The 16,731-nt window shown below is 36.0% G+C and overlaps 1 protein-coding gene across 1 annotated transcript in view; it reads right to left on the bottom strand.

The window, feature by feature from the left end:
* The window catches only part of GABRA4 (gamma-aminobutyric acid type A receptor subunit alpha4), a 67,628-nt gene that overhangs the window by 32,834 nt on the left and 18,063 nt on the right, over positions 1-16,731 (bottom strand). Inside the window, exons 6-8 of the mRNA XM_059162183.1 lie at positions 15,103-15,246; positions 14,105-14,257; positions 7,201-7,460 (exon numbers count right to left, since the gene is read on the bottom strand). Coding sequence (XP_059018166.1) covers positions 7,201-7,460; positions 14,105-14,257; positions 15,103-15,246 — 557 coding nt within the window. The remainder of the gene's footprint in view (positions 1-7,200; positions 7,461-14,104; positions 14,258-15,102; positions 15,247-16,731) is intronic.

The raw sequence follows: 16,731 nt of genomic DNA, 5'->3' as shown, positions 1-16,731 counted from the left end.
TAAGCCTAATTCTCTGTCATATACTTATCATTACCTTCTCTGCTTCTCCACAGCATTTTGCACATTAATCATTACTTAATTATTTGAAATGAATCATTGAATGTTGGTCCTCCTACTATTCTAATATCTATGAAGGAAGTGAGCACAGTATTCCCAATAGTTATTTCATAAATATATAATAAATATAATAGATTCCCAATATGTAATTGAATATGGAGATTGATATTTCAGCAGGTAGGTCTGAGGTAGCCATGAAGATTTGAGAGTAATTTCCCACTAGTAAAAGTATGCTTGTGTTAATCTAAGACCAGGACTCAAGCCACACTTCTATATACTAAATATACTACTAACTCACAAGACTACTAGCCTCAATCCTTCACTAGACCATGCTCCTAAACTTCAGCTTTCAGTCAGTGCCCTGCGTGGTGACGGGTGCATAACAGTTGCTTGGTAAACACTTGTTAAATGACGAGATTTGCTCTCAAGGATTAGCAGCATGACAATTCCTCATGAATCTGCACAAGAAACATAACAAAACTAAAAGATAAAAAATATGGCTGAAAATGACACATAATTCTGTTATTTTTATCATAAATCGTACTGTTTAATAATTGTGCGATTAAGCAATTACTCATTGCCTAAAGAGCATTACTAACTACAGAACATTCTGTACTGAACAAGGTATGGGCTTGGGGAGGTACAATTTATACAAGATTTAAAGAATGTCATTAAACTACTGTCACAAACACACGTAAATGTCAAGTGAACTGACAGCACTGCTCCAGGTCCTTTTTCAAACTGCCAAGGAAAGAGATTTTTAAACTAACTTAAGAAACGAAAGAAATATGGATAAATGGAAAATTGAAAGTTTCCTACATGTTAGCTTAAACTATTTAAAGAACAGCATTTCTAAGAGGAGTTGGAGAATGATTAAAATGAAAATCTGAAACTGACCTAGTTTGTACACCCTGTTGCAATGGAATGAAGCTTGCATATTACCAACCGCCCGGAAATCATCATATTTAATGATGTTATGTTAACTGATCGTAACTCATGTTATGAATAGTCATTGACATCTGTGTAAATGATGTGATTAAAAGGACCAAAGGACAACAAATGATGCTTTCCTCTTAATGCACAGTTGCACTTGTGATGTACTGAGATTTTTGTTTTGTTTTATTTTTTTCAAAGCATCCCTTTCTGCACTCTATTGCTGCCCACAAGCTAAGTCCACCTGGTGACAAGTGTGTCCCAGAATGCTAAGCCTGAATGTCTCTTGTTCTAGATACTCCCAGTGGCCCAGCTCTACCTCACTACTTAACATATATTTGATGTTCACATTTACTTTGATAAAAAAGAATTTTACATGAAATACAAACATATTTGGACGTGTCGATATTTATATAATTTCAGAAGCACCACATTTCCATTGTCATGCTTCCTAGAGTTGACTCATTATACTCCATCAATAAACTGTAACTATTAAACACCATGCAATGTGCTGTGTGAGGAAAAAAATGAAACCATTATCAATGTTATTAAGAAGCTTGCCACCTAAGCTAAGGTGGATATAGCAGTCATATCTGAAACAATTTACTTATGCAAAATACTTCAGTATTACAAATGATAAATTTTGTGATACATATTTTAAATGCATGTTAAATGTTGAAGATGCTTCAAGAAATAAAGGATAATCACACAATTATTTCCTGGGCATTATACTTGTACTATGTACTTGACATGTATGATGTTCTTTAACCCTTTCTATTATTACCCCCACTTTGTAGATGTGGATCCCTAAGACCATGTCCTGGAGATTCATAAACTCAGTCGGAACAAGACACTTATGGGAAATAAGGCTTGAGTTTGACTTTGAAGAATGGATAGTAAAAAATGAGTTCTCATGTGTGCACTTAAATTATTGAATCCAGGAGCCACCTTGAATTATTTATTATTTTTATATCATCTTTGCCTGAAGACTCTAAGTAGAGCAAGTAGCTCATTATTTTTACAAATATCCTTGTGAGAATTTACAAACACTTTAAAATTTAGCAGTTCATGAAGAACAGTTACAGTGAAAAGGAAATAGAAATTAGGTAGATTGGAAAGAAATTGGGTAGAAAAGAAAGCTATGCTGTGGAGAAGTATGCATTTTCCATTAGAAAAAAGAAAATCATTCTTACTGTGGGAAGGGAGAAATGTCGTGCTATGGAAATTGCCATTATCTAAGCTTGAAGTAATTATCTTCTTCATTAAAGATAGTTCACTGCTCTTCTCTGTTCTAGTGAATGATGCCACCCCCAACTCATCCTCTATTTCCAACACTCAACATGTCTAATCTGTCATTAAGGCTTGAATGTCTGTAAAAGTTCTTGTTACTGACATGTAAAGATCATTCAGAATGTTTCACTATTGTTATTTATATATAGAAATATGAACAAGACTGTTGGGATGATCATTTTATACATGTATAAAATATATATGTTCTACTGTCTATTCTTTACAGGTATATCATAAATTAAGTACTATAAAACAGAGTTCTAATAAAAGAGAACAAGTTGTGCATTCAGCTAGAGCTGTAGTAACTTGAATACGGAGTTTACCATTTCCTGAGCACATCACTTAACAACTGCAAGCCTCAGCTCCTTCATCTGTAAGAGAGTTATCATGACCTTTAAACTAAGTAATGCATGTAAAGCATATCACATAGTACCTGATACAGTTTAAGACAACAACTTATTTTAGTCATTATATCATTGGATTTTTTCACAAGATACAACATACACTCATAAATGCATACTTTCTAACTGAACAAAAACTATAAGATATACTTTCAAATGATTTTTTTAAATAAGATTTTAAGAAATCTTCCCTTTTTTATAGTTATTTATTTTCTAAACTGTCCTATTAATCCAAATCTCCTGCATCAGTGAGAGAACAGATACTCACAAAAGTAGTAAGGATATGGAAAGATACAGCCAAAACAATGAAACACAGCTCAAATATTGGAAGAACAGGATCAAAGGCGAATTAAGATAATGCTGAACAGAGAAGCAAAACAGCTGCTCTGCCTCTTGAGATGCCCAAAGACATAGTCAGGCTGCCCACAGCTGCCCTTAGATTCTGCCAATCCGCCTTTTCTTCTTACTTCATGAATATTCCATAAACCATATACATTCCAATTCCCAAAGAATAGAAATGGTCACCATAAACCTCTGCCAGGCCATTAACAGTCCATAGGTCACATATGGTGACAATGAATCAAACCACTAGTGACATTACCCAAAGGACTATTGAATTACCAAATGTCATGTAGACTCTAAGGGAAATTCCAAATAAGGAGTGTAAGCACATTTTAAACAAGGCAGCATCACTCAAATAAGTCAACAACCATACAGGTTAGAATACATATTTGAATAAGCAAATTTCAACTGAAACTCAAACCTTATATATTCTTAGAATATTTCCTTCCAATAATATGTTTTAAAATTTTGCCTTTTAAAAAAAAAAAAAAGATTGTATTTATTTATTTGACAGAGAGAGAGAGAGAGACAGCTAGAGAGGTAATATAAGCAGAGGGAGTGGAAGAGGGAGAAGCAGGCTTCCCGCTCAGCAGGAAGCCTGACGCCGGCTTGATCCCAGAACCCTGGAATCAGGACCCAAACTGAAGGCAGATATTTAACAACTGAGCCACCCAGGCACCCCTACAATTTTGCTCTTAACACAATCTTTCTCCTTCTAAATTTCCTTCTCTCTCTTTTTCTCTCTCTCTCTGTCCCTCCCTCCACGTCCTCCCTCCCTCTCTCAATTTTAATGCGTTCTCAACCTTCAAAGTCGAACTTGATACTGCCATTCAATGATAACTGACGCTCCAAAGCCAGCTATGCTCTGGCAGGAATCTGGAGTTAGGAGGATGGGTGGTCTCACCTATTAATCACTGTCTTTAGAACACAGATATTCTTCAAGTAAACTGCTGTGGCAATCTGAGTTATTATACAGACATAGTCAAACACTGTAGAGGACATGAAGCCTATGACTTATACTTTGACTTGATTTCCTTCCCACCCTTAAATACTATGAATCTATGCCCTCACAAGCAAATTTAATCTTCTTGACATTGGTTATGTCATTTGCACACAGGCTGTGGCCCATTCTGCCAAGAGGAGTTACTGAGTCAGAGGGGACATAGCCCATTGCATTGGTTCAACTGAGGTGTACTGGCAATAGCAATGGCTCCAGCCAAGAGATATGTTTAAAGGAACGAATGGAAGATTATTGGTCTTCTTCCCACCTTTGGACATTAGGTTTATTCTGATTAAGTGGTACTTTTAAGTATTTATAGTAGTCTGTTACAGCACTAATGCAAGTTCACTTTGAAGACAATGAAAGAAAACTATACTGACTCATTATAAATAGAAAAAAATATGTATATAAAATATGTCTCCATGGGGTGCCCGTGTGACTCCATTAGTTAAGCAACTGCCTTTGGCTCAGGTTATGATCCCAGAGACCCAGAATCGAGCCCGATATCAGGCTCCCTGCTCAGCAGAGAGTCTGCTTCTCCCTCTGACCCTCCCTTCTCTTGTGCTCTCTCTCTTTCCCTCTCTCAAATAACTAAATAAAAACTTTTTTTAAAAAAGTCTCAGCACCTGGCTAGCTCAGTCGGTAGAGCATGAGACTCTTAAAAAAAAAAAAAAAAATCTCCAAATCCAGAATCTCTGGACTTAAGCAATCCTGGTGTTCGGAAAAAGTTAATAGCTACATTAGAGAGTCGGTATGTTTTATTCTTTCAACATTTTTAAAAAATCATTCGTAGAGATATGTTGTCTTAAAATTTAAAAGTTAATCACTAGTGATATAAAGATACGATATATAGCTTCTAAAGTCCATGAGAAAATAAAGAATAAGGAATTTAGTAGTAAAAATATACTACAAAAGTTATTATTAAGAAAGAATATGAAAAATATTAAAATCAGACCAAATAGAATTTAAAGGAAAAGGTATTACATGGGACAAAAAAAGGTTATTTTATGATAAAATATATGGACTGATATGAAAATACAGCAGTTATGAATCTTTACATGTTGCATATCAGAGCATCAAAGTGTAGAAAACAGAAAAGTCAAAATGTTAAAAAAAATTAACACAAGTCTATCAGTGGGAGAACTGTTTGTATCTTTCTTGGTGTTTGAAAGATCAAGAAGACAAGAGGTGATTTATTAGATGGATGAAATAATAATGTTTTAAGTAAAATTGATTTAACAGCTACAAATCAACTTCTTTCAAATTTCATCAAACATTTACAAGTTTTTAACATAATTCAGAGCACAAGGGAAGTATGAATAAAATTTACATTTGTGCAAGTAACATTTTTGAATATAATGTGATAAAGCTAGAAATAAATAGTAGAGTTAAATTAACATATCCACTTTGGAAATTTTAATATTATCTTCCAAATAATTCTTAGCTTATAGAGAAAAATAGCCATGTAATTGTAGAATATTGAGCAAATAATTATAATAGATATCAAAACTTATGACTTATGGCCAAAGCAGTATGTTATATAGCTCACTGCAATAAAGGAATCTATATTATTAAATAAGAAACAGTGAAAACAAATTAGAGGAACTAAACTCAAGAAAATAGAAAAAGAGTAACATAACTAATCTGCAGAAATATAGAAATAAAATAAATCACAAATCAATAATTAGAAAACAGAAGCCGTAAAATAAATACCCAAGACTTATTTATTTATTTAAATTTTTTTTTTGGCGGGGGGGGAAGGAATAGTAAGTAGAATATTTCTACCAAGTCTTCAACACAACAGAGCAAAGCAATTAAAACAACAATCAGAAATGTGTAAACCTGGTGATTCACAGACCTGTACCCCTGGGGATAAAAATACGTTATATGTTTATTTAAAAAAATAAATTAAAAAAAAAAAAAAAACAATCAGAGGCAGAGAGGGTATAAACTTATCCATAGGGAATGCATTGTCTGGCATTGGATGTGGATTTGTTGAATGAGTTAAAAAATAATAATAATGAATTAATGAATGATTTAACAGAAAAGGGAATGAGTTATTATTTACAGAAAATGCAATTGATCATTTATATATACTTTTGATTTGGGAAAAAGGGTGTTAGACCACTCTTGTGGCAACTACAATAAGGCTGTGAGTAAGTGAATGCAGAAACTTGTCTGCTGATTGACGAGGAAGCTGAGTAGATATTAAGAGAGAAATAGATCTTGAAGGGGGAGGGGGAGATGGAAGGAGAAGAGGAGGAAGAGGAAGAGGAGCTGCCTGTTTGCTTACCTGTCTCCATGAAGATCTAGCTATTTTTGTACAACTGGAGTCCTGAGGAAAACATTACTTTAAAACTTTTTTTTTTTTTAAATCACAGAATCACTGAAGTGCCTAATGTAAATTACAGTAGCTCTTAGATATTTACATCCTTTTAAGTCTGTCCCTTTAGGTCAATAATTCTTCATCTTTGGTGCACATCAGATACACCTATGGGTCATCTTGTTTATTGGCTTTATTTTCTTGTTTAATATAAGGGCACAGGTTGCCTGGGTTGCTCAGTGGTTTAAAGCCTCTGCCTTCAGCTCAGGTCATGGTCCCAGGATCCTGGGATCGAACCCCATATGGGGCTCTGCTCAGCGGGGAACCTGCTTCCTCCTCTCTCTCTGCCTGCCTCTCTGCCTACTTGTGACCTCTATCTCTCAAATAAATAAATAAAATCTTAAAAAAAAAATATATATATATATATATATATTCGGGCACAGACACCACCAGACCCCATGGGATAGTTCTAATGTGGGATTATATCAAGAACGGCTGCTCTACTTTGTCCAATAAACTCTACTGAAATGACCAATCAACCCATTCAAAGATATCCACAGGTTCCTCTTAATAGTAGACATCAGATTTGGTCCCAGTCAAAAACTTTTAATTCTGACAGGAGTTTTCAAACAACTAACTCCAGATAAATCTAACTCATCCAGACCTGTTTAGTTTTTAAGCCATTAATCACAGTTTTAAAGTTTACATTTACAACTACCCTTTTCTGATTTCTTGGATTTTAAATGACTTCCAAATTGTTACTGGGATTTTCAAATTCTCGGTTTTTCCCCTGGATTCAATGTAAATCTGACAAAAAGCTGAAATCTTAAACTGAAGGAGATTAAGTCAAATACCTGCAGAGGTGCTTCGGGAGGCTTTTCTCTCTGCACTGGAGCAACCGGTATTTCCTGGAGGGCTTTTGATGACTTCCTTTTGGCTTTTGCCATTTGAACATTGGTAAAGTAATTGACAGCAGCAAACTCAATAAGGGCAGAAAATACGAAAGCAAAGCAGACAGCTATGAACCAATCCATGGCGGTAGCGTAGGACACTTTGGGCAAAGAATGCCGTGCACTGATGCTCAGTGTGGTCATGGTGAGGACTGTGGTTATTCCTTCAGAAGCAAAAGAGCAAAGAGACAAAATATCATTACTACTATGCAAACAAACCAACAAACCTTGGGGACTTGGTGGGAGAGGGGTAATAAAGTTTACAATATCTCAAGCCATCTCTTTTGGGAGACTCAAACCCTAGTGGCTCAGTGAAATTAGCATAGGTTTTCAAGTAAGAGACAGGTATCATTAAAATCCTGGCTCTTCTACTTATTGGCTCAGTGTGACTCGGATTAAGTGAGGAAAACTCAATGGGCTTCATTTGATACTTAGCGATTGGGTTTGCTATAAAGATTACAACTATATATAGCACCTATTGTATATTGGGCTGGTATTAGTATCTGAGCCAACATGCCTGAGCAAGTCAACACATACACCTAGCAGGAAGTTAGGTGTAACTTCCTGTTGAAGTAACTTCCTGTTGAAGCACTGCTTCTCAACCAGGAGTGAGAAGTTGATAGCATTGTAATTTGGGGCATCAGAATTTCTGGGATAGGCATGCCCATTGCTATGGAGAATCATGACCAGAAAAATCATGAATTACAGATACTTAAAACTGAGTATTACCTGCTAAATTAATATAATAATGAAATAATAATCTAGTTGCAAAAGAGCTTAATTTATAAAAAACAACAGAGGTATATTTCTGGAAAAATAGATTTCTAGAATAATTTAGGTTTTTTTTTTTTTTTAAAGATTTTATTTATTTATTTGACGGACAGAGATCACAAGTAGGCAGAGAGGCAGGCAGAGAGAGAAGAGGAAAGCAGGTTCCCTACTGAACAGAGAGCCCAATATGGGGCTCGATCCCAGGACCCTGGGATCATGACCTGAGCCGAAGGCAGAGGCTTTAACCCACTGAGCCACCCAGGCGCCCCTAGAATAATTTAGTTTTAAAAATAGTGGACATCTACCATGCATCAGTTTGTGGTAAGCAGGAAAATTTTTGCAACAAGAATAGAGGTACTTCTCTTTCATTAATAGGTTTCTGAAGAATATCATCCTCAGGGAAGCCTTCTCCTCGGCCTGAAAAAAAAAGTCCCCATTCTCAGTGGAAAAAGTCCACTTGTCACTGGAGCTATCGAGAAATGTGTTATTTAAGTATGCTAATAGTTGTTTCTTTTTGTATCTTTGTCTATCTGCATATATCATCTATGTTATCTAGTCAAGCTTGGAGATTTCTGTGAGAATTTACTATACCCATTTAAACTCATCCAAAGGGTGTCTGGGAGGCTTAGTCGGTTAAACATCTGCCTTCAGCTCAGGTCTTGATCCTGGAGTCTTGTGATAGAACCCTGCACTGGACTCCCTGCTTAGTGAGGAGTATGCCTCTCCCTTTGCTGTTTCCCTTGCTTATATGCACATTCTTTCTCTTTCTCAAATAAATAAATTTTTTAAAATACATAAATAAATAATAAACTCATTCTATCTAATGTTCAGAATAGTTCCTGAATTGGGGGGTGATGATGATGATGAAAAAGGCACCTAAACTATATATTCCAGTCTATGTCAATCCTTCACCAAAAGCCAAAAAATAACATGTTAAACTAAAGAGATAGTGAGCCCCATGCAATAGTAATGGAATAATAATAATTGAAATTAGGGAGAATTTATATTGTCTCCTCAGTTCTGCCTTGTTCCCTAACTGTTCCATGAACATAGGCCTGTCTCCAACAACCTAATTTAGCGTAGCCTTCTTGAGGGCAGAAATACCTAATACTGCTTCAGTATTTGTCATACTTCATATAATGCCAGATACATAAGTGTGTAATGAATAAAAACGTTTTTTTCACCTCCTCACCAACCCAATTTTCTCCAGTCCAGTCTGAATTATCAACGTTTAGAACATCAAAATTAGAGCAACTGCGTAGTGTATAAGCTATAGATCTTTTAAAATATTCCATAAACTCTACAGAGAAAGAAACTTGAGGATTTGGTTGTATTCCCTCTTTGAAGAAAAAAGGTGTGATTTTTTTTTTTTTTTTAGAATTTTATTCATCTAAAACAGATTTTTAAATGTTTGCTGGGTCAAATATGGAGATATTGAAATAGCTATGAAAACGGAGTACTGTGAATTTTTTGTACTTCATTTCAGAAAGAAACCCTAGAACTTTTAGGCCTCCATTTGATCTCAGAAAAATGGCAACATTCCCATGCTGCCTGTGAGATGTAAATTAACCTTGAAAATTTTAGCTACAAAGTTTGAAGATAAATCAAACTTTTTCTTCTTATTCATAAAAATTTAAGTTTAATGGCTTATTAAGAATTCAAAAATGTTATACAAATTCCTTGTGTATATTTCCTCTATCACAGCAATTATGCTGAAAGCACTTGGAAATAAAATATGAACAGTGCAGCCTAAATAAGAATACTACTCAGAACTCAGAAAATTCTAAAGAACATAATGTGATAACCAAAAAGGAAAACTAAAACTCAAAATAAGTGATTTAGGATTTCCCAGGAGGCTTTGAAAGTGTTCTGTTTTTTGTTGTTGTTTTGTTTTTGTTTTGTTTTGATACCAGAACAATTTCTACTGCAGACCTGCAGTAATGGTCTTCATCTTCTCCTGCTGTCAGGGGAAGAAAATCCCTCATTAATGCTAAGTAGGCAGGATATTAATGAAATTATTGAGTCTTGAATTCCAAAATTACTTTCTGATCACCAGTTCCTGAAAATGTTAAACGATGCTGTGGACATAAATGCAAAACATATGTGCTTACTTTCCATTTCTCTTTCACTGGTTTGAGTCAATTTGATTGAAAGTTTGTAGAATATTATGGTTCATATCCTATGAGTGTTGGCAAATTTAGAGAAGTAACCTGTATAAACAATTTGCTAAGTTGCCTTCCTTTTAGACAAAAAGTTTCCTCCGTCTTGTGGTCAAACTTAAAGAAAGCACTAGCATATAAGGAATGTGTTTCTTACAGCTGTTTTTAGAGCATTTGGTTTAATAAACACCAAAAGAGTAGCAAACAGAAGCCAACCCTTCAGATAAGAAGACATGTTTCCTCTGCCTCTAGGAAGACAGTGCATTTGCTCTCAATGGCTTAGCTGGCATCTACCCTGAAAGCATTTCAACAACCATAGAATTTTTTTTGACACGTTCAAGTATTGATGCCAGTACCTGCTTTTATAATGCTGAATATGTACCATATTGGCTGGTCCAGGAACTGGGAGAGGACGTGTAAGAGTAAGCTAAGACTGTGCACAAGAGTAAATTTTTGGCTGGCCACTCCAAGGAAATGAACTAGTAATGATTTAGACATGCCAGCTGGCATTTACTCTGGTTTAACATTTTACTATACTGGAATAATGAGAAGACTTAAAGGCAGACAACATTGCAGATAGAAGGTCTTTGGAGAGAATTCAGCACACTCTGCTTCCCATATTTACATTAATTAATTTTTGGGGGGGAGAGTCTAATTTTCCATGATCTCTGGTAACATGTCTGATCCAGCATATTCTTTCCCCAAGTGGAGAGGGAAATGAAAAATTAGGGAAAATATATACTTGCCCAGAATTAATGTTTTACTTCAGTCTCATATGAAATAGATTGCTAATGCTCCCCAGATACTTAAAACTTAACTTCCTTAGGAAAATGCCATCTCAGTGCCTCAATGAACAGTTTAATAATTACCATTCTGACACATCTTAGGTCTTTGAAGACTTAATTATTGTGCATGATTTCCCTGGTCAATCAAAACCAACATCTTGGCACACAAGCACAAGACAGGCAAATGTCACAGTTCAAATGGAAAAAGCTACCCACAAATTATCTTCAGCACACATCTATACAATCTCACTCAGAAGCTCTTGAATACTCCACAAACACCCACATCCTTATACTTCCTGTGAAGACAGAATGGCAGAATAGAAATGGCAAGGTTCTCGAAGTTAGACAGAAATTGTCCTGGGTCCATCACTTATAAGTATGTAACTTTATACAAGTTTCTTGATTTCTTTGAGTTATTCTCTTCATCTATGAAGAATTAATAAGACCTACCTTGCTGAGTTATTGTGAAGATTACATAAGATGGCAAATCTTATCATCATTGTTATTAGTATTACCAGTATTCTTACTGCATGCCACTTAATTTCCTTACAGTGTCTTATGTGTTGGAAATGTTGGTGGGTACCACTGTAATCAGTGTTATCCTTCTCCACATCACTGGAAATTTCTATTGTTTGGGGACAAGGGAGATAGGACAGTACAGTGGCTACCAATTTGTGTTCAACCAAAAAAAGCTTTCAAAGCTTATCGAACAATCACAGTAACTCTAAAATACAGAGGACATTCATATTAGAGTATCAAGTAGTGATTCCTAAATGAGGTAGATGGCAGTGTGGACTGTTATAATAATAAACACTTAAAACGTATTCTATGATAGGCTTTGTTCCAAGTTCTTTATTCAAATTAATTCATTTAACCCTCATAACAACCCTATGGAGTAAGTGCAACCCTTCATCCTGTTGTAACACACGAGGAAATGAGCAGAAGTAACTCATTGGCAGTCTACAGCAAATCAGTGGTAGACCTTGTGGTTAGAACTGAGGTTGCCTGGAGGCAGAATCTGTGTTAAGACACTACTGCCTCTTCATCAGATATATAAAGGACAGGTCAGTATTTTCTGCTCTAGATGTTCTTTAAGATCACAGAAAAGAGATGATAATATGTGTTCAGGTGATTTTATTTTTATTTTCTGATAATAATTCCTAAAACATTGGTATGATTTATGCCAGGGAAAGTTAAGGGAGTTTGGTCTGTGCTCAGCCTCTGCAGGTACTTCCTGCCCAGTCAGGCTCACTCTGAACATGATATGCAAAGACCAAAGTCTACTCCGCACACTACATGACTTGAGGAGCATAAAGGACCTAACAGGGTGCCTGGTATTACACAAAATCAATAAGTATTTTCTGGAAAAGCAATTAAAAATTAAGAAAACCAAGTCCCCCCAAAATAAGTCTCCCCTATGTGAGAGAAGTACGAGGGAGAGTAACAAATACGTACTAGGTGTATCATGTGCCCTGGGAGGAGTACTGAACATCACTCTGAATCCTCACCAGTCCATGAAGGAGAGAGGCATTAGGATGGAGATGTATACGGATAAAGAAAATAAGTGCCAGATTCCAGTTTCAAGGCCCAATCTACTGTAGTCCAAAGCTTAGATTTGTTATTTTCTCTTTCATTCTTACACCTATTTTTTTAAATTTTTATTAACATATAATGTATTATTAGCCCCAGGGGTACAGATCTGTGAATCGCCAGGTTTACACACTTCACAGCACTCACCATAGCACATACCTTCCCCAATGTCCATAACCCAACCACCTTCCCCCTATATTCCCCTCCCTGCGGCAACCCTCAGTTTGTTTAATGCGTAAAATATATTTCATACTTGCAATGTGCAGTTATTATTTAATTGAACCCTCACAACTCTGTGACGTAGGTAGTACTACAATACTAGCTCACTGGCTTCTTGAGGTCCTACCCTGCTCCCCGCACTAACTGTTCTGTAATAGTTTCCCTAATAGGGTTCTTGTGTTAAACCTAAGGTTAAAGGGGGGTGCAGGTGTCTGTGAAAAATTTCCTCACATTCAGATGCGTTGAGGACACTAAGACACCTGATCAGTTCTCTGTAAGGATGGAGAAGTGGGATGAGAAGCTCCTACTTCCCCCAGTGTCTTCTCACCAGCGTCCCTCCTGCTGTGGCGTGATAAGGGATAATATACCATGGTTTTGATCTTACCAACTAGAAAATGCAAAAGAAGGATGACCTCTCCTGTGAGGATTGTACCTCCAGTCCAGAGAAACTGTGAGCATTTTCCCTCTTATCCTACTACTACCTACTTTTACCACTCACAATCAATAGAAAAAGAATAGAGAAATATGTTATATTAAATAGATATCATTATAACTAGTTGTATTATTTAAAAGCATAGCTGATATACAGAAAGCTTTATTTACAGCTATAAAAATTTAAACCCGGTGTGTTCTGGACCTCATAAAGTTAAGAATATGATATATAGGAAGCCACTATAAAAGCAAAAAGAAGAAAATATGCTTGTGTTCGAAGAGAAAAGATATAGATAGAACATAACAATGAGCTAATAAACTAAGCATATAATACCATCCAACTCAATGCATTGAAACCACATGCATTTTGCTCCTCTTCATTAAAAAGCAAATTATGCTAAGGCTTTCATATTCATTCAGCCATGACTTTTATTTGTTTTATTTTTAGTTCCCAGCGCATTCCATTTTAACACCTAGATATGATTTTAATTCAATTATACAGCTTTAAGGTAGGAGCCCAAGAATATCATGAAAAGTGAAATCATATCCAGAGTCACTCTTGGTCCCATCTGTCTGGTCTTAATAAGGCAAATACGATGAGGCCCCAAAGGAAAGGATGGCCTACCTATATCCCCCAAACCTTATTTGTATTGGCTGAGTAAAAATGAAAGCCTATGAAAAGGAAAAAAGAAAGAAGAAACAAAGCCATATGATTCTTTTCTCAATACAGCTTGATATATTACTGTTTAGTATATTCTTAGGGGGAAAAAATGATGTTTTAAGAACTATTCCCATGAATCATGATCAAAATATAACACGAACAAAAATACCCAAGAAATGAATGGCACTTACCGAATACAGTCCTAGCTGGAACTGATTCCTTGTTTATCCAGAACGAAACTTGAGAAAGAATCACTGTCATTATACACGGAATGTATGTTTGAATCATAAAGTAACCCATCTTCCGTCTGAGGTGGAAATAAACTGTCATAACAACATATTCACCTACAAATGAAACACGAGGAAAATGTATTATTGGTTACGCAGGCAATCAGTCAATGACTTCATAATCATATTTCAGACTAACAAATAGTATTTTAGACAAAGAATGATCTGTAGTGCAGAGCAAGCAAACTGAGAAATATATAGTTCCTAACTAGGGAGGAAATGATATTGAACATCCTTACACAGAAAAACACTTCTGTTCTATGTAATGGTTAAGCGATTTAATAAATTAAGCTACAACTATTAAAAAAAAACACTTGCAGCACTTTCTATTTTAAAGGCCTGGTACTGTGAAAGCAGTTAGCCTTCAATTTCAGCATTTTCTAAAAGCAGAATTTAGACCTCACTTTTATGGAAAATCACTACAAAAAATGGAAATACGCACTTGAAAATCTAAAGCTTAATTTTGGAAAAAATTGAAATACACAGATTTACGTTATATATACATACTTGCTTTGGAAGAGGCTGTCTTAATGTCTCAGTTTTAGGAAAGAGATGTGTTTCTGAATGTTACACATATGAAGAAAACTACAAAGAGAAACGTGTAACATCGAGCCATATATAACATCTCTGAGTTCAAGCATCTTTTATGGGCATTTAGACAAAAATCTAAAAAGCTAATTAGGGAAACAAATTATAAGATTTCTGGTAGCTGTTGGTAAGTATTTATAATGTGACAGCTGAAAGTGACATATTAAAGTGACGTAGGAAAGCCGTGGCCTTATTCTGACTGTGAGGCCCGATATTCAGAAGACTCAAATCCCAAAATGTGTTTTTCAATCCCTCTTGCAGACTGGAAAATTAATGCCAAGTAGCATACTGACTTTAATCGTTAAACATCTCACCCGTAATGGACTTGATAGTTTCACTTGATACAGTTTGCCCAACCAAGTCATATTGGACTAAGCTCGAAGACTCCTTTGGAACTTCCACTGATTTCTCAGGACCTTTTGTCCAGGTATAAATCATCTCACTCTTTGGATATGCATCTGAATGAGAGCCCAGAATGTGATTAGAGTCAGTGGTCCTTTTTCAGCAGGACTGATGGTCAACACTTAAGAATATTACACATGTTCAAGAAAGATGGAATAAAAGGAAACAATAATCATTGTGATTTATTCAAACATGCTTAAGATTTAGAAAACCGTAGAGATTAAATGAACACCCTTGCAACTCAGCATATTTCTTGTTTTTATATCAAGGAATTGGAGAAGGAGCGACTAAAACTAAGCAACTTCAACATTATATATGCATCAATGCACTTGGATGTGCTTCCATACTGCTAGGATAAGCAGTTGAAAAACAGAAATAATGCTCCTCCACCGAAAAAGTACTTCTTCCATTCCAACTCACTTCCAGTGCTCAACTGAGACTGACTCCTTCCATTCTAAGGCAGTTCTGCCAATTAGAAATGTACCAGATGCTGCCTATAATAATACAACAACAACAACAACAAAACAAAACCTACTGTTGGGAGAGCTCTCCAGGGGTCATCTATTCCAGACCGCCTCTGGGCAACACCCATGCTGTTTGGGAACCATCCCGCAGTGACAACCGGCTCTGCTGTTTGTAAAGCCCACCAGGGAAAATAATTACACAACTGGTTCCGCTACCTTTAAACTACAATCAGGACATTTTCCCTCCTGTCTTCAACAAATCCCTCCCAGCGGCAATTTAAGCCCATTTTCTATTATTCGGTGTTCAATGCGAATGGAAACCAGCTGCTAGCTTTACCAGTCTACCCACAACAGATAGCTTGGCTCACACACAAAGCTCACAAAGCTCAAAAGAACCATGATGAGTTGGTTCCCTCCACAAACCTTCCTAAAATGGCTAGAGCACAGTAGGTCTCTGTGAAATCGCCTAATTCTACAAAGGAGTTGATACCTAGGGAGACTATTTTTTTTGATTTCACAAATCAAATGATTTTTTTGATTTCACAAAACAAATTCTGAGGCTTGCGTCGCCAGTTAGCAGTAGATAGCTAATGTGTCAACATTTCTCTCCTGAAGTACATTCATGCTACATCATACATTTAAAAGACACCAAATACTATATTCCTGCCCTTGATATTCTAAAGCAGGTATCCTTCTCTTGACTCTCTTACCTTGATGGAATAACCTTTCTCTTAATGATTCAACATTTCAGGCAGGACCTACGGATGTGGGCAAAATGGGTGCAGGCAATCAAAGGTTACTCTCTTTTTAATTGCTACTCAAAAAAAAACAACTTCCAAAGAGTGATTTCTTTATTTAGTACAAACCCTGATTGAATAGCAACGATGTTTAAGTCACTCCAAAGAGTGCTGTGTATGGGAACTAGAGGGGGCTGCATGGGAAAGAACTTCCCATAGATAAGAACTATCTTGGGGGGAAATTTAAGATTTGGTAATACCAATGGGTTTTAATTCTGCTCCCAGGGAGATGGTGCCTTTCTTTTCTTCATCTCATTAAGTCACTGGTCAGGGAGCAAAT

Source organism: Mustela lutreola, chromosome 1 (assembly GCF_030435805.1).
Source record: "Mustela lutreola isolate mMusLut2 chromosome 1, mMusLut2.pri, whole genome shotgun sequence".
Lineage (NCBI taxonomy): Eukaryota > Metazoa > Chordata > Mammalia > Carnivora > Mustelidae > Mustela > Mustela lutreola.
This window is presented reverse-complemented; position numbering and strand designations above follow the sequence as displayed.